The following is a 27,118-nucleotide window of genomic DNA, read 5'->3' on the forward strand; positions in this document are numbered from 1 at the left end:
GAGGGGGGATTTGATAGCTGCTTTCAACTACCTGAAAGGGGGTTTCAAAGAGGATGGCTCTAGACTGTTCTCAATGGTAGCAGATGACAGAACGAGGAGTAATGGTCTCAAGTTGCAATGGGGGAGGTTTAGATTGGATATTAGGAAAAACTTTTTCACTAAGAGGGTGGTGAAACACTGGAATGCGTTACCTAGGGAGGTGGTAGAATCTCCTTCCTTAGAGGTTTTTAAGGTCAGGCTTGACAAAGCCCTAGCTGGGATGATTTAACTGGGACTTGGTCCTGCTTTGAGCAGGGGGTTGGACTAGATGACCTTCTGGGGTCCCTTCCAACCCTGATATTCTATGATTCTATGATTCCAGCTATCAACGAACAACCCCCCAAAGCAATCCAGGGACAAATGAGCACCATATCTGGCTTGTGAGATATATATATATTTATATATATATTTTTTTTTAACACAAATCTTTTCCCACCACCACTGAGTTCAAAAAGCCCAACGCTGAGAACAACCGTGAAACCCAGACGCTGAGGGAGAGGGGGTGACACCACCCTTCTTGCCCCCTTCTGACACCGCCTCCCTTTCCCCTGGGCCAACGCCTCCTCCTCCTTTTTAAGGCCTCTCCTCTTCGCTCCGCCTCCTTAGGGACTCCGCCCCTTTGTCTCTTATTGGTGCTTCTGTCCTTTACCCCGCCTCCCCTCTTGGAGCTCCTCCTCTTCGCCCCTCCTCCTGCCTTCCTCCGCCAACTCTCCCTTAGTGCAGCGTGTCCAGTCGGATCTCGGGCTACGTTGATTGACACCCCGTTGCCCCAATGAGGCGTAGGGTGGGTGGAGTGAAGTCCCGCCCTCGCCCGCACCCCTCGCGGCCAGCCAGGCTAGTAGTAACCGAGGGAGCGGCAGGCGCGCTCCCCACCCCGAGGCACCCCAGCGGCGGGCCGGGCCGACCTCTCCCGCGGGGCTGCGAGTGGGCGGCGCTCCCGCGGCCGTGTCCCGTTCTCCTCAGGCACCTGAGGGGCGCCGCGGCACCAGCCCCGCCCCGCTCAGGGTCTCCGGGCCGCGCCCCGCCGGCTCCCCCGCTCCCCTCCCGCCGAGCGGCTCCCTGGGCCACGCCCCTCCCCTTCGCAGCGTGCCCGCGCCGCGCCGCGCCGCGCCGCGCGGGGGAATGGGCGGGCCCGGCCCTTAGCCCCGCCCATCCCCCTCCCCCTCCTCAGCTGCGGCTGTCCCCAGCGTCTGGCTGGCCGCCGCCCGCTGCTAGGGGCGCTGGTGGGGTCCCCGGGGCTGTGAGTGCCGATCCCGTCCCCAGCAGCCATGTCCGGGGTGGTGCGGACCCTGAGCCGCTGCCTGCTGCCGGCCGAAGCCACCAGCCGCGGGGAGCCGCGGCGGGAGGGCAAGGAGCGGAGCCGGGACTCGGAGCGGGAGGCGCGGCGGCGGAGCCGGGAGATCGACGCGATGCTGGCCCGGGAGCGGCGCGCCGTGCGCCGCCTGGTCAAGATCCTGCTGCTGGGCGCCGGCGAGAGCGGCAAGTCCACTTTCCTCAAGCAGATGCGGATCATCCACGGCCGCGAGTTCGACCAGAAGGCGTTGCTGGAGTTCCGGGCCATCATCTACGAGAACATGGTCAAGGTACGGGCGAGCCCCGGGCTGGGCCACAGAGAACGGGGTGCAACAGCAGCTGGAGTTCGCGCCGAGCTGAGAGCCACCCCCAAGGGGGGTGGGGACAAGGTGGGAGGGGGGGACCCCATGCAGGACAAAGGGTTGCTGGGCCGATGGAGTTCCGGGCTGCCACCTGGCCCTTTGGGGCTGCTGGGGTACAGGGGTTCCGTGCCATGAATGAGGGTGGCCTAAAGGTGAGTTTGCGTACAGCGCCTCCTGGGTTTTTGGATTGTCATCCAAGAAGATGTTCTCAAAGGGCCCAGACACCTATGGAGGGGTTCTGGAGAGACTTCTAAGACCCAGAGGAGAAGGAGGTATAAGGGTGGCTTATGTTCCGGGAAACCATGATGTGAACGTCCTCAGGGGAGTTGGGGCCCCCCATATTTGGAAGAAGGCAAGTGAAAGGGAGATAAGGATCTCCCCCCTGAGGAGTGAGTGTTGAGGATCCTTTCCGGGAGGATGACCCTGAAGATGGGTGGGGGAGGTCCCCTGTATTGGTGTACATAGATTACAGGAGTTAAAAGCTGTAATTTGAGGAACGTTTTTAAGAGAATTGGGGGCATCTTAACACCAAAGACCTGTGGAGATGTATCTAGGAGATTGCTCCAAGGCCTGTTGAGGACATTATGCATGATAGCCTCAAGATTGAGAGCACCCCGATTGGGATACTGGGGGAGAAGTTGGGCCTTCAGTCAATGCTTACATCTTTATTGTGGAGACCCCAGCACTCTGGGCATGGCATGATGACTTCCTAGTGAGAGGATAGAATAGTTGCTGGAGTTCAGGGCCATGATGTACAAGAACATCCTCAAGGTGTAGAGAGCTTGAGGAAATTGACTGCCCACATCTTCTGCCTGGGGGCCTTTGGTGTTCTGCATAATAACCAGGTGGTGGTCATGTTTTAGAACAGGGGTTCTCAACCTTTTCCTTTCTGAGGCCTCTCCCAACATGCTATAAAAATTCTATGGCCTAGCTGTGCTGTAACTGTTTTCTGCATATAAAAGCCCAGGCTTGTGTTAGGGGGTATCAAGGAGGGCAATTGCTTGGGCCCCCACACTATAGGGGGCAATACAAAGCTAAGTTGCTCAGGCTTCTGCTTCAGCCCCGGGTGGGAGGGTTCAGTGCCCCAGGCTGCAGTCCCGCATGGTGGGACTTCAGCTTTCTGTCCTGGGCCCTAGCAAATCAAGTGTCCGCCCTGCTTGGCGGACCCCCTGAAACCTGCTTGTGGCCCCTGTAGGGGACCCCAGATTCCTGGTAGAGAACCACTGTTCTGGAACAATCCTACAGGTGCATAAAAGCTGGTTGCCAAGGGAATACAAGGAGCCCTTGTGCACAGAAAAATAGATATATGCTGTGTACAGGGGCTGTTTCCCATGTTCTCCATACAAATGCAGGGCTACTAAGAGGGCTTGTTCCCCTCTGGGGAAGGGTCCCTGCCTACATTTAAAAAAAAAAAAAAAAAAAAGTTGCTCCCTCAAAGATATCTGTATAGGACTTTCCTCACTTCTGCATGGACACATACTTGTGAGGAAACTTGTAGTTGCTGCAGGATTTCCTGCAAAAATCAAGGGAGGGGCCAGTGCATCATCTGAGATAAGGAAAATTGCTTCCATGTCTTAAGATGCGCTTCCAAGGATAACCTTTTTATAACAGTGCTCTCTTTTTAAGCACAAGTTGAAGAAGTGACTCTTGCGGTCTAGAACTCCTTCAGAAGCTTCTGCTTCCATCCAAACTGAATGGGAAGACCATTCATAGCTTAATTCCGCTACCTGAATCGCTTTTAAGAAGCGCTACAAAAACATGAGGCAAGTGGTTTTTAGGAAGGGGAGGAAAAAGGAGTTCCCTGTGGTATCAAGTGCCCTGAATTGGCTTTACACTCCACTGCAGCAGGAAGAAGTGGGCGCATATAATGCACAAGGAGAGCTCAGGCCACAAAATCCATAGCTTGACAACTTGCTTCTCTTTCTTCCCCTAGTATTCCAGAATGGGGGAGGAGGGAAGGAAGAGAAGAGTTTCACTAGGTTTCAAGTATACCCAAAAGTGAGTAGTATGAATCTTGGATTAGTGTGTTTATTTTAGTGCTACCTTAAACTGAGTTAAAATGATGGTAAAGAGCAGCGGAATGTTTGAGGGTAGGAAAAGAAGTGGGACAGAACTGTATGAGAAATCCTGGTTATAATAACCCCTCATCCCTGGCCCCACCCCAGAGCCATCATCCCCCCCCACACCCCAACCCTCTGCCTGAGCTCCCTCCTGCACCCTGAACCCCACATCTGCAGCCCCAGCCTTCAGCCCCCTCCCACACCTTGAACCCCTCATCCCCCACCCCAGAGCCCTCTGCTCTAGCCCTGAGCCCCCTTCTGCACCCTGAACCCCTCATCCACAGCCTCACCCCAGAGCCCTCATCCCCATGCACCCCAACCCTCTGCCCCAGTCCTGAGCCCCCTTCCACACTCCAAACCCCTTGGCCCCACCCTCACCCCATGAATTTTGTTATGTGCACCAATATGAAGGTGATATGTCACACACCACCTCCATATTGGTGCACATAACAAAATTTATTCCACACGCGGACATAAAAAATCAGAGGGAACACTGTTTCAAACTAATGTAACCATCCATTAACTCTAAATGGAAATACCTAGATCATCTAAACAATATTGCAAACACTAAATCTTAAACATGTATTAAGTGAATTTAAACAACTGGTCTTGTGCTCCAGTATTTAAGCATTTTTAACATTATAAAATAATAATTCTGCTTGACCCTACTGCTGACAGTTGAACTACATTTTAGCTTCTTTTTCCACACTATTCTCAGCATTATCAATGAGCAGTTCAGTTAAAGCTTCTAGAGTTTTGGGATCTCTGCTAGAAATGTAGTGTAAATATCTTGGATTAAACGGTCACCTTTTATTCCCCAATATGATTAAATTTCTCTCTGAAAGAGAATAGATTATGCCCTCCTGATGGTTTGCCTTGTTTACTTTCTAAAGTGCCTCTTACAGTAGTACTTGGTCATTTTATATGGATTAAAGAAAATGGCATGAATTGATGCAGGTAGTTTGTCATATTGACTCTGATGTCAACTGGTTTGTTTCCCTTATTACTAACACTCCCATTTCTTCCTTTCTGACTTCACAGCCTCTTACTTTTCCTGTATCTTGTGGCAAATTAAGCATGAATGCATGGTTCTTAGACTTCTCCTTTTGGGAGGTATGGTTTAAAAACAAAATGCTGAAATAAGTAAACCTGTGATCCAAAATTTACTTTTCCATATAGTACAGGTGATGGTTCAGAGCCTTGCTAGCTTTTTCTGGCATTGTGGGGCAATCTTCAAATATGTTAGTCTTACTTTGGTTTAAAGTAAATAATCACTGGTTAACTAGGGTTTTGCTTGTTAATCAAGGCTAAGTTTCAAAGTAATTTTGAAACTTTTTGATTGAAGTGAAAAGCAGTAGTGTTAATGTTCTGCTTTGAGTACACAGACTCCATTACTTCAGCACACCCCTCTGGAAGTGGAAAATGGAGAGTACAGGAGTAACTGCTGTGGTGTGTTTTTTTTAAAGAAGAATCTCAAATGTATGGAGAGACTGAGGAAGTCTTTGCATGTTGCAAGTTTCAGACCTGGTGAATGGCTGCTGCTATTCTGTAAAAATGTTTGTTGGAGTTCCCATCTGAGTTTCAAAGAACAAACTGAATAACTACTCTTCAAACATAAAATAACTACTCCCATTCTTGCTCCCTCTGACTACAATTAATGAAGGTTTAGGGACTTCTGGCTGTACTTTGACCTGGTGAGTTATAACTCCGATGTTCCTTGTGTACTTTTGTTGCTATTTTCTGTTTGTTTTTGACCGTTAAAATAGAGCATCACAAAAATGGAAATGAATCAGGCTTCACTGCATGAGAAAACAATTAAAATTACCCACTAACACCGAAGCAATGCCTGTCCCAGCACGTGTGATTACTTCGAACAGAAATTCAGCTTTAAAAAAAGCATAAAGTATAATCTGTGGAGCTTTTTCAAATTAGTGTCTGTATTGAAATGGACCAAACCAATTAAAGCTGTAAGGAGCACTGAGTGATGATTTTTTTTTCAGTCCGCAACCTGAATAATTTGAGTGACTGAAAAATTAATATTTGAGTAGGAAGGGACTCCAGAGAAACTGTTGTTAGAAACTCCAATCCATAACTTAAGTTGTGGACTTTGAATAGAAAAGTTCCAGGATGCTGTACAGATGTGCACTCTCTTTATGGCTGCACAAACAGAAAGTTTTGTGCTTGATCAGAGGTTTGTCTGAAACGCATGCAAATTTTATGAGGCAATAGAAAGGGTGGAGTTGGAGAATACTGTTGCATTCAGTTGTAAAGTGCACTTATGTGAGCAAGCTGATTGTTCTCCTTGGACACACTTGGCCCTTATATTAGTTTCGGAATCCAGGGAGAAATGTCATCTCATTATTGGGAATTCCACGAGCTGCTATGGTCTTGATCCACAATGTTTTGGGTTTGCATATGGGTGAATTCAGCAACCTGTGAGGGAATAGTAATACTTGACCTTCAATAGTCTTTCACTGTAGAGGTAAAATATTCTGGGTATTGATTCTTGATTAGCGGTTTTTTGATTTATCGTAGGTGTGGTTGATTCTTGATTAGTCTGTCACAGGACAATATCATTTTCTTCTCGATCATGGCAGCTGCACACCTCAAAGGGCTGATGTGGTTCTATTACAACAGTCTTATCTATTGAATTTTCTTACATTAAAGCTGACTTTGTAATTAAAGAAAATTCAGTAGATAAGTGCTGTAATAGAACTGTCAGCCCTTGGAAGTATGCACCTGGCTTTGTAATTAATTAGACCTTACACCTTGTGATTGAATTGGTACTTAATTAGTGTTCTCTTCAGTCCTCTCTCAATATGTCTTCAAGATATGGATTCTCTTGTAATAAAACTACCTGAATCATTGCCACCTTTATTCCTGACTTAACTGTAGAGGACCATTGTTGTTGAAATTTGTTTCCAGGTGCCCTTTGCAATGCACTTGGAGTAGAATCAATAAGACACTTAATAAATTGCAAAATGCAAAATAACTGTAATAAATCCCAAATTCCATCAACCCTGAGTAGATCTGGATAGTTTCTTGTTTGGATCAGGAAGAAAGTGGTCAATGTAACTGACTACATCATGGCTGACAGGATAATGAATACCATCAACAGTTACTATCGATGCTTATTTATTTGATAAATATTCACTCTTGATCCGAAATAGCATTCGGTGAACCCATATGGTTCTCGCAGAACATTATTAGTCTTTGGAGAGTAAAGACACATTGACATTTTCCAGTCTAAGCCTCACATTTAATTTTTTTAAACCACAGGGAATACAGAAGGTGTAGAAATCACCCCATACCCAATTACATTTCAAACAGATTCTCTAGCCATTGAAATATGTTTGAGTGATGGCTGGAGTCGCTGCCATTAGCATACAGAATATGAACTTGAGACCAAATGCATCCGATGAAGTGAGCTGTAGCTCACGAAAGCTTATGCTCTAATAAATTTGTTAGTCTCTAAGGTGCCACAAGTACTCCTTTTCTTTTTGCGAATACAGACTAACACGGCTGCTACTCTGAAACCAGGGACTTCCTGTGCATGTGATAATTCATTTATTGGGTTTTCTGGGGGAGGGGAGGTTTGTATGTTTAAATAAGGAATGTCTATACAGGCTGTAAGCACCCCTTCTGTAAATTACAGAAACAAAATTAAAGAGCCACAGCTCTTTTAGCAAATCTGTTTCATCTCAAAAGCCTATGTTTGTATCATTCCATGCAAATAGAAACACCTGGCATTGTGCTCTAAAGGTCAATAGACCTGGGCTATTTTGGAATGGGGAAAGGAGAGACTTTGTTCTAGAGCCAAGGGGGCTCCACCAGCAGTCCCCCTCCCTTTCAGATCAAGAGTTCATGTTGGTGGTATTGCCATCCCAAAATGTTCAAAACTCTTGAGTCAGGCTCACCAAAAAAACATGATTGGCTTTAAAATCATGAGATTATGTAAAAAATAATAGATGTGGTGTTCTTTTTATTTGCCTTCTGCTTTTTGAGCCTTTAGAATACACTGGGGTCTCACACTGAAGCTTTTTTCACAGCCACGAGAGCTAGAAACTTACTTTTTCTTAAGAATGAAGGCTGGAATAATCACATATTCACTTGAGTCTAGGAGCTGGGGATTTATAGAAAACAATTATGAAACTCATGACAAAATCATGAGAGTTGGCAACACTGTGTGCACCTCTGCTAACTGCAACTATGACAGTATAGTATGAGGGGAGGGATGATCTCAATCCACTTCATATATCAGAATCAACACATCAAATTCAGAACACTAGAAGCTGATTCAGCAATGTTCAACACATTAGCCAATTATGCGCTAAAGGTCAGTCATAAGTTCATAGCACTTGATCTGTAAAGATCTAAATTAAATGAAAAAACTACTAACATAATTCTGAAAGTTCTCAAAGGGCTTGTGCCAACCTGCACCTCTGGGTTCAGCAGTCACTCTACCTTGAATTCTAGTTGCAAGCTTCATTTGCAGCAAGAAGTTTTTGTTCTGCTGCATCTCTCCATCTCATTGGATTAATTTGGAGACAAGAAGTCTTTTCACAGTTTGCAGACAAGCAGACGTCACTGCTGCTACAAATACAGAGATTCCGCAGCTAATCCAAATGTTTCTTAATGTTTGTGTTCCTGTGGACTAAGTAAATGACACTTTCCTTTGTTCATATATTTTATTTGGCAGTCTGGAAGAGTAGTCATCTTTACTGTTTACCCTCCTGTCACCTGGGTAGCACTGGATTAAGTATTTACATATATTATCCTTCCACCATTCAAATAAAGTACTTGATGTAAGTTTCATGTTGAAGGTGAGGTAAGACTCAAATGCTAAAAGATCTTTCTGGCATTTTGGGATATATCTCTTGTACTGAGTAACACTTCCATTCTCTAGAAGGCTGTAATATTTTATACTTCATAAATTACTACTTTTTCTATAGCAATCAAGAGTAAAACATCTATTTGGCTAAGTTTTAGCTATAAAAAAATTGAAGTTAATGGTTTTGTCTATTTCTTTCTGATTCAAACACTCCATTAAATGAGAGAGCTGTATTTTAAACACTCCATTGGTGTGCTCTATGGAAAAAGCTTGTGAATTTTAACTCTGAGTAAATTCAAGAATTCAAGCAACCGCTTCAGAACACTAAATCACCAAAAATTCTTAATTTGTTACAAGAAGAAAAGGAGTACTTGTGGCACCTTAGAGACTAACAAATTTATTAGAGCAACACTTCATTAGTTTTTAATATAATACAGCATGGGGAAAATGAGTCTAGTCTGAAAACTACAGCAGTTCTTCATGGTGAAGACCAGTGTTTCAGTGAGTGATTTTGCTGAGATGAGGTGGATGAGGTAATATCTTTTATGGGACCATCTTCTGTTGGTGAAAGAGAGAGAGAGAGAGAGAGAGATGCTTTCAGGCTTACACAGAGCTCTTCTTTGGGTCTGCGGAAGTACAGCTCTGTGTAAGAACAAAGCTTCTCTCTCTTTGTCAACAGAAGTTGGTCCAATAAGAGATTAATTCACGCAACTTGTCTAGTATCCTGGGACTGACATGGCTACAACAACATTGCATACAGTGATGATGTTGCTGACAGTCACAGTATTGTCAATATCAAGACAACAAAAATAACGAGATTTTAAAAACATAATGTTTTTTTTCAGTGTGTCTTGACTTTTTAACTGTCCTCTACTCCTCTACCAATTCACTTGTGGTGGTAGTAGGTTGAAAAGTCACTCCTAAAATGCACACTTCTCCCTGGCTGCTCAGATGGAGACTCCACTTACCCTCACTCCCAAGATAAGGGAACTACGACCCATTTCCTGTTACTCTCCCCTCCTAGTTGATTCCCTTTGATAAAAGAAGAACTGGATGGTAAGTAGTTTGAGAACCACTGGCTTAATGCATCATGATTCACACTTGTACATCAACTTATATTACATTTAGGGTTGATGAGTTATAGATAAAGATATAAAAACTTAGTCATATCAGTGATATTACAGTACAGACTATGGAATTGGTTTAGTCTTTTGTAAAAAGGCACACTTCCCTGCTTCTCTCCTCTCTCCCACTTCTCTGCCAGAGATGGGTAGCACTCCCACACTCTTCCAGACCCCGCTCCACTCATTTCCACACCCCGTTCCCCTGAAGCCACTTAATTTGCCTCCTGGTCTTCCTCATTCTCCTCACCTACCTTGTACAGTGTGTCTGCTGCTTCTCACAGTCCCTGTGTCCTGTCTAGGCCACTGAACCATAGAGTTATAGCCATTTTGCACATGGGCATGACTTCAGTTTCATTGAAAACAGTAAGATTTGGCAGTTTCATTGCCACATGCAGATTGACTGTAATGAAGTGGCAGCCATCTTGCTGGCGTCAGCCCCATTCACAGCAATAGGAGATGGTGGCCATTTTGAATGAGTGAAAACTCATCAGTTGGCAACCTTTCTTCACCATGTTTTCATGAGAGGTTTTTTAAAAAAACAAAAAAAAAAACCATGGCTAGAGTTATGATGAAATCATAAGAGTTGGCAGAACTGCATTCATTTGTCACATCAGTTCCTCAATGTAGAATATACTATCTTGAATGGTGTAATATAAACTATTGGCCATCTACAGGTTTTTTTGTATGAGGTCTGACAACTTTTTTTTTAAATGGCTTAAAAGCCTGGAGAAGGTTATTGCTTCACGAGTAGCTTGCTTACATTCTGTTGCCCATCCATTGTAAAGTAGGGAAATGAATCGTGTTGCTAATTACAAGGGAACTGAAATGCATTTGAAGTGGCTTCTTAAGATAATTCCTCGGTCAGATAGAGAAAACTTTACTAATATTCAGTTATGTAGAACTCTGGATAGTATTTCATGTTAGTAGACTTAGGTGCTTGAGTAGAACCATCAGGTTGGTGGTACTTGAGTTGTTTGGTTCTTCCCAGTCCATGCTGACTTCACGGACAAGAGCTGGTGGTTGCCAAAAATGCTTTATTTTCCTCTGTAGTATTTACCTCTGCTTCCCTCACCTTTATAATCACAGCCTATCTGTAGGGCTGTCTTCAGCAAGGTATGTGATCTTTTGGAATAATGAGACTTCATCCAACGGAATAAACAATTATCTTAAACGCTACGGTTTTTTCCTTTGTTATAGCTAAGAAATAACTTTTCATGTGAAAGGTGTCTGTCTAAAACATTTTAGAAGTATCTCAAAACAGTGTAACAATCTTTCCTTTCTACCAAATTAATTAATTACTTTTTAAAATAAACATTTTGCTCTGTTATTATCTAAAGAAATGTGATCAGTGGGTAACTTACAAAAAACTCCTTTATTCTGAGAGAGGGAACTTGCCTTGCAAGTAGAAATAATCCTTTTTTTCCATGCTAATTGTCATAGCAAAATAAAGAAACTGTTTTTCATCTCTCCATGACTTATGGAAGGCACCATCTCATGTGAATGTGGATTTCTGTAGGTGAACTGGTGTGCATGACAATAGGCAAGATACAGTCCTGATTTCGGACTCCCATGTGTTACTGTAAAACAAATACTAATAATGAAATTTTAGCTGTCATGAGTATAACTAAAATGTTACAAAACAAGCTTTTTTGGCTCAGGTTAGTACTGTAGCTTGGTAAATCAAACTAGATCCTACTTTTAACTAGTCCTGTGTTATCTATTCCAAATGACCAAAAAAAGGCTTTTTAAAATAAAGCCCATAGGCAGCAGCAAACAGTCTGCCTCCAGGGCATTCATAGTTTGCATGTTGTATTCTAATATCTGGAGATTTCCTTATCCAATGCATTGCAAGATTTAGGCTTGTGCCTATTTTTTTTTTTAAAATTCTGATCTTAGCAGAAAATCATCTGGTAGGTCAATTGAAAAGTCAATTCCTAATGAAAAACCTTTTTTGTTATGATAGTGCAGGGATGGGCAAACTTTTTGGCCTGAAGGCTACATCAGGTTTCCAAAATTGTTTGGAGGGCTGTGTCTCCCCAGACAACCAGGTGCGGCCCAGCCCCCACCTCCTATCCACCCGCCCCCCCCACCCCACGCCTGCTTCTTGCCCCCTGACTGCTCCCCCGGGACTCCTGCCCCATCCACCAATCCCTGCTCCCTGACCACCCCTGACTGCCCCCTGACCACCCCAGCCCCTGACCACACCCCCGAACTCCCCTGCCCTCTACCAACCCCCCATGCTTCCTTACTGCGCTGCCTGGAGCACCAGTGGCTGGCAGTGCTACAGCTGTGCTGCCCAGAGCGCTGTGTTAGGCCGCGGCTCTACAACTGTGCTGCCCAGCCACCCAGAGCATTGCGCCAGCGGCACGGTGCACTGAGGCTACAGGGGAGGGGGAACTGCAGGGGAGGGACAGGGACTAGCCTCCCGGGCCAGGAGCTCAAGGGCTGGGCAGGAGGGTCCCACAGGCTGGATGTGGCCCGCAGGCCGTAGTTTGCCTACATCTGTGATAGTGTCTACTCTTCTTATTTGGAGTATAGGAAAGAATGCTGTAGTAATAGGTGACAAAACAAACTACATTTCTTCCAAGGCCTTGTCTAACTAAAAAGTTAGGTCAGCCCAGCTACATTGATCAGGGGTGTGAAAAATCCACACTCCTGAGCGATGTAGTTAAGCCAGCGAAACCGCCAGCATACAGTGCTAGGTAGATGGAAGATTTCTTCTTTTGACCTAGCTACCACCTCTTGGGTGGGGGGGAGGATTACCTGTGCCAACAGGAGAGCTCCTCCAGTCGGTGTAGGTAGTGTCTGCACTGAAGCACTGCAGTGGCACAGCTATGCTGCTGCACTGTTTCAAGTGTAGACAAGCACTAAGTGAAAGGGTGTACCAGTATTTCTCAATTTCAGCGATTGAGCTCCTGATGAGATTTCTAATTGGTCTCAAAGTAAATGGCTGAAAATATGATTTTCACTGTACCCCATATCTTCTGACTTACTGATAGAGTTCATGGGTTCATCATGAAATATACTATATAGTGAAAATAGTGCATCATTGGCATCTACCTTTTTTGAACTTTCAGTGAGAATGCTCTCAAGCTTCTGAGTTAGTGGTTTTTTTGTTAAGGCTAGTGAATATTTCCACCATAAGGAAAAGATCAGGAACTATCAAGTATCTGTACAAGTAGCATAACCCTCTTCTTTTTTTTTTTTTTTCCAACTTAATCAAATCTTTAATCTTTCAAATTGATCACGAAGTGAACATAAGCAAATTCAAACCTGGGATGGATCACAAATAGATGAGGATTAAAATAAACTAGAGAAGTTGGCTGACACAAAGCTCTGCAAATTCTAGTTCAAGCAGTTTTGCTATAGAACCCATTGTTTTATCTACAACATGAAACCTTTATAACTGTAATAGATATTTAAAGGTCAAATCCTGAATATACTAGTAAGTATCTGCTTTTAACTTATGAAATGCTAAATTCGTTAATTAGCTATCTGCTTGTGTAGTCCTCATTCTCTGTAAATACATTGATACTTTTATTGAATTACGTGTACAGGGAAACCATGCGAAAGAGTAATTGTCTTCAATGACCCATGATAGCCTGGGAATTTCAATTACATTTGTCTTCGGTACTTGAAAATGAGGACCTCATTTTAGATTGTATAAAACTACTGGTTCTTCAAGTACAGTATTTGAATTAATAAGGCAATGCTTTCTCACACTGGCTGTACTAAAAACTGGGTTTACTAGGGTTCAGATGATCAAAAGTTGTCTATGCATTCAATCAATTTTTTTTTTTTTTAGACTTTATTTGGAGTTGGTGCTTATTGGCTCCTTTAAGGCAGTGGTTCTCAACCTTTACAGACTACTGTACCCCCTTGAGGAGATTGATTTGGCTTGCATACCCCTCATGTTATCTCACTTAAAAACTACTTGCTTACAAAATGAAACATAAAAATACAAAAGTTTCAGCACATTATGCTTGCTTGAAAACTTGCTTACTTTCTAGTTTTTTACTGTATAATTATAAAATAAATTGTGACCCCCAGGTTGAGAAACACTGATATAGTATATAGAGCAGTATAAACAAATCCCTGTATGAAATTTTAGTTTGTATGGACTTGGCTAGTGATTTTCATATAACGTGTTGTAAAACTAGGTTAATATCTAGATGAGTTGACACCCCCCCCCCGGAAGACGTCTGTGTACCCCCAGAGGTATGCAAACTGCTGGTTGAAAACCAGTGCTTTAAGGAATAGCACTATGACAAGAACACAAACTAAACTCTCCAGAGCAAGGAAGAAATAGAATGTTGTTGCTGAGGGTGATGGCAGAGGTAACAGCATCTTGGAGGGCTCTTGAAAGCTCAGCCAGCGAAGGTCTGGAAGAGACAGACAAGGGGTCACTCTATGATTGCCTTGACAAAGGACAGTGTTATATGATCTTTTGATGCATTCCAGAGTGGTGAGGATTTCTTGCGGTTTAATTTTGGTGTTCCTTACCTTGAACTTTATTGACTTGAGAGGGCCAGGTTAGGTAAGAATTTTTAAAACTTGTAAAAGTGGTAAAAGCCACTTTTTATAAGTATTTTGGAGTACAGCAAATCTGCATTCTCTCAGACATAGCTGTCAAATGAACAACAATGTATAAATGAGATCTCTCCTTACGTTTGGGAAGACTAACTTTGTGACTCACTTGCTTCTGAGCTTGAAAGTAGGGAATGCTGACGCACTGCATTGATACTAGAAAGTATCTTTATGCCTCCTAATTCTCATTTTATGTATGGTATACCAGTACAAACTCCCAGCAAGCTGTTTATGTAACTAGATGGATCCCAATTGCCATTTCCTCACTAACACTTTTGGGGACAAATTGGGAGTTCTTGCGTCCCCTCACGAATGTCTAAATCTAAAGGTAGCTCCTTTCACAAGGCTTTGTATGGAAATAGTAAAACACAACTAAACAATGAAGCTATAGAAAAACAGACTAACTGGATCCAATAGAAACTTAGTTCTTCGTTAGATTGCAGCGCCCTCAAAGCCGGGAAATCGTCTGAGTATCCACAAGTCTGTGCAATTTGTGTAATGCAAACACAACTGTTAAACGTTTGATTTAATATACTTAAGCCATAAAATAGATAGAAAATGCCTTTTTTGAAATATAAGCAGGTTCTCAAGTCTAAAGGTATGTCTACACTACGAAATTAGGTCCATTTTATAGAAGTCTATTGTTAGAAATTGTTTTTATACAGTCGATTGTTTGTCCCCACTAAGCACATTAAGTCGGCAGAGTGTATCCTCAATACCGTGGTGCGCATCGACTTACGGAGTGGTGCACTATTGGTAGCTATCCCACAGTTCACACAGTCTCCACTGCACATAGGAATTCTGGGTTCAGCTCCCAATGCCTGATGTGGCAAAAACATTATCGCGGGTGGTTTTGGGTACATGTCGTCAGTCGCCCCTTCCTCCCTCCCTCTGTGAAAGCAACGGTAGACAATTGTTTCATGCCTTTTTTCCTGGGACGCCATACCACAGCAAGCATGGAGTCCGCTCAGCTCACCGCTGCTGTTGTGAGTATTGTAAACACCTCACACATTATCCTGGAGTATGTGCAGCACTGGGTTAAGAGACGCCAGCACAAGGACGACTGTGATGAGGACATGTACACAGACTTTCCTGAAAGCATGGGCTATGGCAATTGGGACATTATGGTGGCAGTGGGGCTTGTTGATACAGTGGAACGCCGATGCTGGGCCCGGCAAACAAGCACAGACTGGTGGGACCGCATAGTGTTGCAGGTATGGGATGATTCAGAGTGGCTGCGAAACTTTCACATGTGTAAGGCCACTTTCCTTGAACTTTGTGTTGCTTTCCCCCGCCTTGAAGCAAGATGAGAGCTGCCCTGACAGTTGAGAAGCGAGTGGCGATAGCCCTGTGGAAGCTTGCAACGCCTGACCTCTACCGGTCAGTCAGGAATCAATTTGGAGTGGGCAAGTCTACTGTGGGGACTGCTGTGATCCAAGTAGCCAATGCAATCACTGACCTGCTGCTGTCAAGGGTAGTGACTCTGGGAAATGTGCAGGTCATAGTAGATGGCTTTGCTGCAACGGGATTCCCTAACTTTGGTGGGGTGATAGACGGAACCCATATCCCTATCCTGGCACCGGACCACCTTGCCAACCCATTTGTAAACTGCAAGGGGTATTTCTCAATGGTGTTGCAAGCACTGGTGGATCACATGGGACGTTTCACCGACATCAACGTGGGATGGCCGGGGAAAGGTGTATGACGCTCGCATCTTTAGGAACTCTGGGCTGTTCAAGCAGTTGCAAGAAGGGACTTACTTCCCAGACGAGAAAATAACTGTTGGGGATGTTGAAATGCCAATAGTTATCTTTGGGGACCCAGCCTACCCCTTGCACCCATGGCTCATGAAGCCGTACACAGGCAGCCTGGACAGTAGTAAGGAGCAGTTCAGCTATAGGCTGAGCAAGTGCAGAATGGTGGTAGAATGTGCCTTTGGACATTTAAAAGCTCCCTGGCGCTGTTTGCTGACTAGGTTAGACCTCAGCGCAACCAACATTCTCATTGTTATTGCTGCTTGCTGTGTGCTTCATAATATCTATGAGAGTAAAGGGGAGACATTTATGGCGGGGTGGGAGGTTGAGGCAAATCGCTTGGCGTCCAATTTTGAGCAGCCAGTGTGATGGGGCAAGGCCAGATGGCTATAGAAAAGTAGTGGGAGATAGATATATTAGCTCCAAGCTAAACAAATCCCTGGTACCAGGATAAGCGAAATGGCAGCTGCTCCAGGTCAATTAAGACACCTGGGGCCAATTAAGAACTTTCCAGAAGGCAGGGAGAATGCTAGGTTGATTGGGATACCTGAAGCCAATCAGGGGCTGGCTGAAACTAGTTAAAAGCCTCCCAATTAGTCAGGTGGGTGTGCATGTCAGGAGCTGTAGGAGGAAGTTGCGCGGTTGGAGAGGCTGAGTAGTACACACCATATCGGGCACAAGGAAGGAGGCCCTGAGGTAAGGGTGAAGTGGAGCTTGAGGAAGTGAGGGCTGCTGTGGGGGAAGTAGCCCAGGGAATTGTACATGTCATGTTTCTAAAAGGTCAGCTAGCATAGCTGATACTATTAGGGTCCCTGGACTGGAGCCCGGAGTAGAGGGTGGGCCCGGGCTCCCCCCCACCTTGGCCCCCTGATTAATCACTGAGACTGGAAGACAACAGAGACTGTGCAAGGAAGGATAACTTCTCCTCCCTCGCTGGCTTATGATGAAAATAGCTCAGTAGACTGTGACTCTTGTCTCTAGAGGGAGAAGGGTTACGTGGAGGGTCACAGTGAGCCTCTAAGGCTAGCAAAATCCCCCAGGAAACGTGGGACCCACGGCGGCAAGGACAGAGCTTTGTCACACCAGACCCCAGGGCAATTAAAGCGCAGCTAGGTGCCTTATGCATCAGAGAGGATTGAAAACCAGTTTCATGACTGGCCAGGCTACAGTGCGACAGTTGTGTGTGTGTGTGTGTTTCTCCTTGCTGCAAACTCGCCCCTTTGGTTGTTTTTAATAAGCCAACCACCCTCCCCCCTTCAATCACAGCTAGCAAAGGAAATAAAAACCATGCATTCTTTCTTTCTTAATTTAAAAAAAAAAAAGTGAGAACTGGCAAGGTAGCCTGGGTGGGATGGGGTGCGGGAGGAGGGAAGGACAAGGCCACATTGCTTATTGTAGCCACACTACAAATCAAAACTGTTTTGAATGACAGCCTTCTGTTGCTTGGGCCATCCTCTGGAGTGGAGTGGCTGGGTGCCCGGAGCCGCCACACCCCCCCTTCTCCTTCCCGCATTCTTGGGCATCTGGGTGAGGAGGATATGGAACTTGGGGAGGAGGGCAGGCCGTTATACAATAGATGCAGCGGGGATCTGTGCTCTTGTTGGCTTTCCTGCAGCTCCAACAGATGCTTCATTATATCCGTTTGCTCCCCCATTAGCCTCAGCATCGCCTCCTGCCTCTGCTCTTCACGCTCACTTAATGCTTTCCTGGCCTCTGCCACTGAATGCCTCCATGCATTAAGCTGTGCCCTATCAGTGCGGGAGGACTGCATGAGCTTGGAAAACATGACATTGTGAGTGTGTTTTTTTTTTTTCCCCCCCCCACCTTCTAATCTGCGATAACCTCAGGGATGGAGATGATAGGGAGAGCATAAAAACATTTGCACCTGGGGGGAGATAAAAAGGGAGAGTAAAATTTAAGATGATACATTTCTGAGAACAAAAGGGAGACTCTTTCACAGTGAATCAAGCAATTCACAGCAGACAGCACTTGTGCTTTAGGCACAAGATCGCATTTTGCCTTTTATATTGAGTGCCTGCCAGTATGGTGACACATCACAAACGGCTGGGCAACAGAATTTGGTTTCCAGGCAGCCATGGTAAGCCTTTTGGTACGCGAGGTTGGCTTCTTACACCTTCATTACATGTGGGAATGGTTTCAAACTGCAGCACCATCCTTTCCCACAGCAAGCAATGCTGGTTGGGTTTCACGTTTAAAAGGAGGGGCTGCGGTTTTCAGGTGGATGTACAGCACACGCCTCCCCCCGCCCCATCGTGTGGCTATTCTCTGGGATGATCCCTTCACGCCTCCTCCTGCCACGTGGCTATTCTCCAGGATGATCCCTTTTAGCCAAGCGCAAACAACCCAGCATGAATGGGGTCCTTTTACTGTTCCCTTACAAAAATTCCCCTATTTCAACCAGGTGACTGTGAATGATAACACTGTCCTGAGGCTAACACAGAAAGATATAGATGGAATGTTGCTTGAATGCGACCAAAACCCAGAACCATTCGCTGCCATGCTTTGTGCTACAATGATTCCAGACTACTTGCTTAGCTTGGTAGTGTCCTACTGTGGAGGATGAAATAAGGCAGCCCTCCCGAGAAACTTTCTGCAAAGGCTTTGAATACCTCCAGGAGAGCTTCATGGAGATGTCCCTGGAGGATTCCCGCTCCATCCCAAGACATGTTAACAGACTTTTCCAGTAGCTGTACTGGCCACGAATGCATCCCAAGTCTGCAGGGCAAATCAAACATTAAACACTCTTGCTTTTAACTCCTGTACTACAGTTACAAATGTGCACTCACCAGAGTTGCCTTCTCCAGCTTCAGGGTCAGGGATCCTGCCTTGGGAGGGTATTGGATCCAGGGTGATGAAAAGGTCCTGGCTGCTGGGGAGAATGGATTCACCTATTGTCTGCTGCGCATTCTCCTCCTCATCCTCCTCTTCCTCATCCACAAAATTCTCCTCCCTGTTGCGTGAGACTCTCCCCTTGCAGGTGTCTACGGATAGTGGTGATGTAGTAGTAGGGTCCCCCCCTAGAATGCCATGCAGCTGATCATAGAAGCAGCATGTATGGGGCTCTGACCCGGAGTGACCATTTGCCTCCTTTTTTTTGGTAGGCTTGCCTGAGTTCCTTAACTTTCATGCGGCACGGCTGTGTGTGTCCCTGTTGTAGCCTCTCTCCACCATGCCCTGTATGATTTTGGCATATATATATATTAGCATTTCTTCTTTTTGATCGTAGTTCAGCCTGCACAGATACTTCTCCCCATATATCAGGAGATCCAGTGTCTCCCTTTCGGTCCATGCTGGAGCTCATTTGAGATTCTGGGGGGACTCCCTTTTTCACCTGTGCTGCTGAGCTCACCATGCTGACCAAACAGGAAATGAAATTCAAAATTTCCCGGGGCTTTTCCTGTGTATCTGGCTAGTGCATCGTAGTTGAAAGTGCTGTCCAGAGCGGGCACATTTGAGCACTCTGGGATAGCTCCCAGAGGCCAATACCATCGAATTGCATCTGCACTATTCCAAATTCGACTCAGCAAGGTTGATTTTAGTGCTACTCCCCTCTCTGGGGAGGAGTACAGAAGTAGATTTTAAGAGCCTTTATGTCAACGGAATGGGGTTGGTTGTGTAGATGCATTCATTTTAAAATCGACCTAATCCCGTAGTGTAGACCAGGGCTAAGAGATTCAGGCATTGAGCTGGAAATTCAAAGTTATTTGATAAGGCACTGGATGGAGTATAGTAGGATCCCGTTTGTCTCACATGCAGGAGACACATTGGAGTTCTATCAAGATGGTTACTGATTGTGTCAAAAACCTAGCTTCTTGAAGGTACAAGTTAAAGCTTTGCAGCCTTTTTCTTCTCCTTGTCTTTTTTCTTTTCCTTCATCCTGGCACTTTCCTTTTTCTTGAAGCTATGTCCCTGAAGAGTCTTTATTAGGAGTCCTGAAAGAATGGCTTGATTTTGTTTTTAATGGGAGGGTCAGAGGTGGCCTGACAAACTATATATAGGGCTATGTTTCCTATTAAAGTAACTTTCCTGTTAGCCATCAGATTGTTCAGGAGATTTCAATTTTGGGATCTTTATCCAAGTGGGATCCTTATGTGAGGTTTTGTCCACATGAAGTGTGTCTCTGACTTGCACCAATATTTCTGCCTCGCAAAAAAATTGGGGATTTTTAAGTAAGTCAGCCTGTTTTCCTTCTTTATGTTCTAAGCCCGTCCATACCCAGGAGAAACAGTTGCACACTTTAGGTGTAGACTGAACATTCAGATTCTGGTTAGGCAAAACTAATCATTTGATCCATTTTTAGGATTTTATGGGGGACCTAAAGTGGTATAAAGCAACCATATTCACTCTTTCCAGATGGATGAACTCAGGAGTTCTTCAAGCCCGTATACAGTTTATAAATATCTTCCATTTCAGTGAGGGCTCACTCATTGAGGCACATGGCTTCTTCCTGGGCGTAAAAGTACAGAGTTCAAGGAATTGTGTCATTCCTTCACCAACTGGTATAAATTACATGTGTTGTGTTCATCTGATATGACCTTTGGACAAAAGGTTCTGCAGTATTTCTCTTGGTTCTCTTTCTTTAAAATCCTTGAGATGGGAGGGAAATGTGATTTCATTCTTTGTGAAAACTTATTCTACTGGTTACTTTCAAGTTGTAATGGTTCAAGGGGCAACAGGTTCCCAAGAGAGGAGAGGTAAAAATATTACTTATCATTTTTGCCTTCTCTGAAGTGGGCACCTGGTGCTCCATGAGACTTAACCTGGGGCATCACTTAACTTGAATAATTTCAGTTGATGGGGAAATCTCAGTCCTTCCCTTCCCATTCACTCCCATTCTCTTATTTGTTTCTCTAGGGAGATGGAAGAATCTTGGGATTGGATTCCCTCTTATTGGGATCTTGCTTTGTCATAAATCTTAATCTTCGCTTATTACATAATGAGTGAATATATAGATCAAAGAAAGTATACAGGTGAAGATATGGTTAATTGTTCATTTTAATTGCAGTTCAGTCTGCCTTTTTCATCTATGGCAGATGAATAGGTAGCTAGTGGCAAGCAGTTGTCTGAACAACTCATGCTGGTACTACATTGGAGCTGGAGAGAGAAGGGACTGTGGGTGGGACGAGGGAGCCTCTCTGTGGCTGGTTGAGGAGGAGGAAGAATCCGGTCATAGTGGATCATAGACCACCACGTTCTACTTTTAAAGAAGGCAACATTACAGGTAGATAGGTACATTTCTATCTTTAAGACTCTGCACAAGTAGGAATAAATGCATATGTAGACTAAACTCCACTTGTGCCCCCGAGATAGTTACTGTAGTAAAGAATATACTTTAAAAGGGGGTGGCCTGTTGTGCCATACAGAGAAAATCTGACTGCCTTTCTCTTATGTTGCATTTGTCCTATATCTGTTTCTGAAATTCCATCTTTGTGGAGGAAAAAGTTGCAGAAGTGATAGGATTACAGTGACTAGGTGTTACTTCTGTCCATCTTGACAGTAGTCTTATCTTGGCTGACTATTTGTATTAAGTGTCTGAGCAGCCTATTGCTTGATCTAAAATGACCTCAAGTTTATAACCATCAGTCTAAAGCCTCTATCCTAACAAAGGCTATATCTACACTACAGCCGGGATCGACGCTCTGAGATCGATCCACCGGTGGTTGATTTAGCGGGTCTAGTGAAGACCCACCAAATCTACAGCAGATCACTCTACAGTTGACCCCTGTACTCTACCCATGATGAGAAGAGTAAGGTAAGTCGATGGGGATTTCTCCCATCGACCCCCCCCCCCACAGTGTAGACCCTGTGATAACTCAACCTAAGGTACATTGACTCCAGCTATGTTGTTTGTTTGTTTTTAAAAAATTTTAAAGCACTTAAGTCACTTTTGAAAATGATACTTAAGTTCCATTGACTTTCATTGGGACTTTGGAGCCTGAAGTCACTTATTTGTGCTTGAAAATCTTGTCCCAGGTTACAGAACTTGTCAGTTTGGGAAGCATCTATGGATGAATCTGAAACTGGTTTAATGGTCACATTTGTTAGGCGACAGTTGCAAAACATCTCCACGTCAGCTGTCAGGCTGTTTTCCAAACAGATGGGGAAACTTAACTAGAATAAACTCCACTCCTTTGATATTTTTGTATATGTGGAATTGGGAAAAATCGGAGCTGACAATTGTATGGAAATAAAATGTATATCACATTTAAAAAACTTTTAAAAATACTGAAGTTGTGATGTTGGGAATTCCCATTATCTTGTAAGCAGCTGTTGTAACATCATTTAGCCTTTCATTGGAGAGAGTCTTAAGTAAATGCTGAAGCAGTGAGATGGGTAAAGGTTGAAACTGTTTTAAAATTGTAAGATAGAGAAGCTAGATAGTAAAGGGCTGAGTGAGATGGTTCTGGAGAGCTGGAGCCGAAGCAGGTGAAAGGTCAAAGCTGGCTTGCATGGGCTGGAACACTACATGCATATTTGCAACCAAACTTAGAGACGTGGAAGATAGAAATGGTAACAACTGATGTGATTGTATTTTGGATAGCTTCCCTGGAGAACAGCCCAAATAACCATTCCTCTTTAAAAAAACAAAAACAACCCCCAAACATTGCTCTGCATATTGATAGACAATAAAACACAACCTTGACGTTAAGTCCAAAAATAGCAGTTTTCCACTGGTCAGTACAAAACCAGTTCTGAAAAAAAAAGTAGTAGTGACTTTGAATTCCTCCCAGAGTGGTACTTTTGTGTAAGTGATTAGTTTTAAAGAATATGTAGAGTCTGTGCAATTCTGAAAGGTAGCCTTGTATATTCTGTTGTCTTCTTTGTTCTTAGTTATGGTGAGAGCTTCACATATAGTAACAGATTTAGACATGTATCAGAGAGAGGGTGAATTAACTATTTGGAAATGAGAACAGGCTTTTCAGCTTTGGGTCAATCCAATAAATCAAAATCCTAAATGCGTATCTTTAGTACCTCATTTTGAGAATATAAATGGTGAATTGTACTCTCTTATTGGTGTCACAAAAACATGTTCTTTGAATAGTATGTCTGGGGGATTATGTTGTATTAAAATGAATGTCGTTCAAGATTAACTGTTTATATTTGGGAAACCACACTAGTAAGAATGTTACTATATAATGGTTTCTGAGGTACTTTGATTATAAGCTCACGTTCTATGGCACTTAAAACTGTTTAACATCTCACAGCTCTGTCCCCCTCCAATTTTTTTTAACACAATATCCTTGCTGTGTGTTCTTAAAGGACTGGAGCGGATGAGGTATTTATGTCTGTATTTCAACATTAACTGCAGACTTGTTAAGTAATCCAAGATTGCATGTGTGTGTGTTGTCAAATATCCTAAACAAGAATCTTCAGACCCTTGGTCTAGAAGTTCGGGCTGAAACCTGCTGAAAAAGACTTCAGTGCTCTGTGATTAAAAGAAAACAAAAAACCCCTCACGTCTCTGAACAAAGCAGTTTCATTTTTAAATTGGCTTACAACAGATGACATGCTGTACCAATGAGTCAGTTAGCTCATATAAAACCAAACCTTGTACTTGATACATCCATCATTCAAATTGCTTTTGATTTTAAGAACTAGATGTCTACTACATGGAACTCTTGAACATGAGTGTGCTTTAATGGCCATTGAAATACCTTTCAAATTTAAACTTTATCTTGTGCATTCAGTCTGAAATAAAAGCCTTATGTAAAACTTCAAATCATGAAGACTGACTCGGTCTATTCTGTATTGTCAAGAACTATTTGGTTAGAGAACTAGATATCTCCCTCCCCTCCCCGCAAAATCTGATTTGTTAGAAAAATGAAATCGGAAGGTGGCAATTTGCTCACCAAAAGCCCTTTTTGTGACTGTGGCAAGTTAAAAGGAAGCTTGCTATTAGAGAACAAACTGTGCCTGTTTTGCCCAGCCCTGCAGTATGAAAACTCACAGGATAATGTGAACTATTTATTACAAAGAAACTGAAATGTCTTGTTCTGCCTACAAACTGGCTGGAGACAGCCATCTTGGTGAAAAAAGGTGTCTTGAGAACAGTGCAAACTTAGAATGGGATCTAAGCCAGGGATGGCCAACCTGTGGCTCCGGAGCCACATGCGGTTTTTCAGTAATATGTGGCTCCTTGTATAGGCACCAACTCTGGAAAGTTGGAGCCTGTAGCTCCAGCCCCAGTGTGCCGGGGAGTGCTCACTGCTCAACCCTTGGCTCTGCTACAGGCCCTGCCCCCACTCCACCCCTCCCCTGATCCTGCCATGCCTTCACTCCTCCCCCTCCTTGCCAGAGCCTCTTGCACATCACAAAACAGCTGATTGGGAGGTGCAGGGAGGGAGGGAAGGGGAGGCACTGATTGGTGGAGCTGCCAGTGGGCGGGAGGTGCTGGGGGGCGGGGAGGGGAGGGGGGAGCTGATGCGGGGGGCTGCTGACATATTACTGTGGCTCTTTGGCAATGTATGTTGATAAATTCTGGCTCCTGCTCAGGTTGGTCACCCCCGATCTAAGCTATTTAACTTAAAGTCCACTAGAAAATGACATGGTATTATATTAGAACCCACACTGCCAGTGTCAAAGCCCTGTTTCACAGCAACATGAACGCCTTTAGGAGTCCATTAAAAATGTCAGTGGCAATTTAAAATTAGTTAAAATTGATAACGTCTAATGTGAACTCCAACTACGTGACTGAGCAAAACGGCACTAGTTCTTTAAGGCTGTGTGGTAAACACATAGACATGTCCCATGTGTCTTCACATTTTTTTATTTGACCTAGAGTTCTTGAGCATGGAGACAATAATCTGTAAACCAGTCTAATTTACTTCAGTAGTCTATGCTGTATGCCCTTTCTAAAACAGGTGTTGGCTTCCATGCTGAACAACTCCTTTCTAAGCATAGAGGGGAGGTGTGGCCAGCTCTCCATGTGCGACATACCCAACAAACAATCATGTTTTTTTGGTGAGTTCCTGTTTCTTTTTACATGGCAACCATCAAAGTTTCCTAAGGTATTTCCCCCAGGCTCGGTAGCAAGAAAACTTTGTAAAACACTCCCTCTATTAAATAACCTCCAGAGTGCTCCCATCTCCTCCTTTTTAAGCCAGTTTCATATTCCAGCAGACTTTTCTGGTAGCTCTTACAATACATTGTGTATTTCAGGTCATGGCTAATAAGCGGAATAGACTTGCAGGTCTCTGAAGTACTTTAGGGAGGAAAAATAATTTGGGTTGAGCGATAGGAGTGTACTATTGAATTGAAGGACTTTCAGGTGTGTGCAACCAAAATTATTTCAGCTTTTCAGTCCGGCCAAATCTTTCAATTAATCTTCATTAAAACTGCCTTTTGTGGGGCTAAGTTAGTCTGACTTTCTCAGGGGCAGGCTCTGACATGAACAGATGTCCGTATCCAACTGCTAAGGACAGGTGGAAAGAGATGTTAATACTTAACGCTGTTTCAGACATGTCTGCTTCAGTAGGTGTTTGGATAATACAGTGATGGTGTGGGAGTTGCTTATAAGATGCTAGACAGAAAATATTCTAGTATACATTTGATATAGGTCTTTATTTTTATACTTTGCTGTCTGACCATGTAATTGTAAAAGTGTTTCTCCCCATCCCCCACCAGATACATAGCAGCTAAGTTGCTGAAACAAGGAAAGTTTTTGGTCCTTCATATGTTGCTCCTTGCAATGGAGCATATTTTGGATCCCCTTCTGAATTGTCCTCCCACAGGACTACTGACTTGTGCCACTGTAAGCTTCATGTACTTTTAAGTTTGAGTTCCTTTACATTTTTATTTTTTGATCACTGACTCTGTTTTATCTGAATCATTCTGCAGGGCTGCAAGGTTCTCGTTGATGCACGGGACAAACTAGGGATTCCTTGGCAGTACACGGAGAACGAGAAGCATGGAATGTTTTTGATGGCTTTTGAAAACAAAGCTGGAATGCCTATAGAGCCTGCCACATTCCAGTTGTATGTACCTGCACTGAGCGCACTGTGGAGGGATTCTGGGATCAAGGAAGCTTTTAGCCGTCGGAGTGAGTATCAGCTGGTAAGTATATCCAACTGTATGGTGATTGAAGAGTTGTAAACAGGGTTTTTTCAGTCTGAATCCAGTTTAAAAGCAGATTGCTAAACCCAGTGTGTGGCCATAATACAAGCAAGCTGTAGCAATGCTATAAATCTGAGCATGCTATAGCAGCAAGAATGAGTAGTAATTGGAGCCAAACTGGGAAAAAAAAAAAATGGGGCAGTAGGAAAGAGTGGACAAGACTGGATAGTCTGGAAGAACAGGAGGAACCAAAAAAGGCAGGAAATGATTGAACAAAAAACCCCCAAAAACCTGAGCTGCTCAGTTGGGCTGATCATAGTAGGCCACTGATTAATGCACGCTTTTTTATATTTGTCCAGTTTTGCCAACTTGTATTATATTGATGCTGGCAGGCTATTACTATTTGCAGATCAGTTCTTTTAAAGTTAGTGATCCCTTTCCAAGCTGTTCCTGGATTTTTTTTTTTTCCCTTTTCCTTTTTTATATCTGCAGATTGCACTTGAGGCAGTATTTGAATGTCACCCTAAAAATAAAAATGGTTTTCCCGTTTTTCTTTTCAAACAGACTTCTAGAGTTCAGGACAAAACTCATTACACAATATAAAATGTGGATATAAGAGTACTTCTGATATTGAACATTTTTGTCTTTGATCTGAACAAACATTTTATTTATTTATTTATTTGCGTATTTATTATGCCTGTTGGAGCAGTTGATGACCACCCTTTATTCCCCTGTCTTGTCTTCTCCCCTCTCCCCCTAGCCCCAAATAATGAGGTGATTGTTGAGGGACTATAACCTCTTCTGGTTTATTGGGTTTTTTTGGTTGTCATAACCTCAAGATGTGGCTACCTATTTGAGTTCAAACAGTGGTATAACTAAAATCTGACCAGTCACTTAAGTGGCTTAACTTAATATATAAGCTTAGAAGCTATGTTCCATGTTTCTCACTCTGTAACTTCACATAAAACACTTGCTATTTTTCATTGAAAAGAGA

At 43.7% G+C, this 27,118-nt stretch overlaps 1 protein-coding gene across 1 annotated transcript in view; it reads left to right on the forward strand.

Annotated features, from left to right (window-relative positions):
* Positions 1–1,081: 1,081 nt before the first annotated feature.
* The window catches only part of GNA12 (G protein subunit alpha 12), an 82,287-nt gene continuing 56,250 nt past the window's right edge, over positions 1,082–27,118 (forward strand). The window contains exons 1-2 of the mRNA XM_038419513.2: positions 1,082–1,622; positions 25,909–26,124. Coding sequence (XP_038275441.1) covers positions 1,308–1,622; positions 25,909–26,124 — 531 coding nt within the window. The 5' untranslated portion in view covers positions 1,082–1,307. The remainder of the gene's footprint in view (positions 1,623–25,908; positions 26,125–27,118) is intronic.

This window comes from Dermochelys coriacea, chromosome 10 (assembly GCF_009764565.3).
Source record: "Dermochelys coriacea isolate rDerCor1 chromosome 10, rDerCor1.pri.v4, whole genome shotgun sequence".
Taxonomy (NCBI): Eukaryota; Metazoa; Chordata; order Testudines; family Dermochelyidae; genus Dermochelys; species Dermochelys coriacea.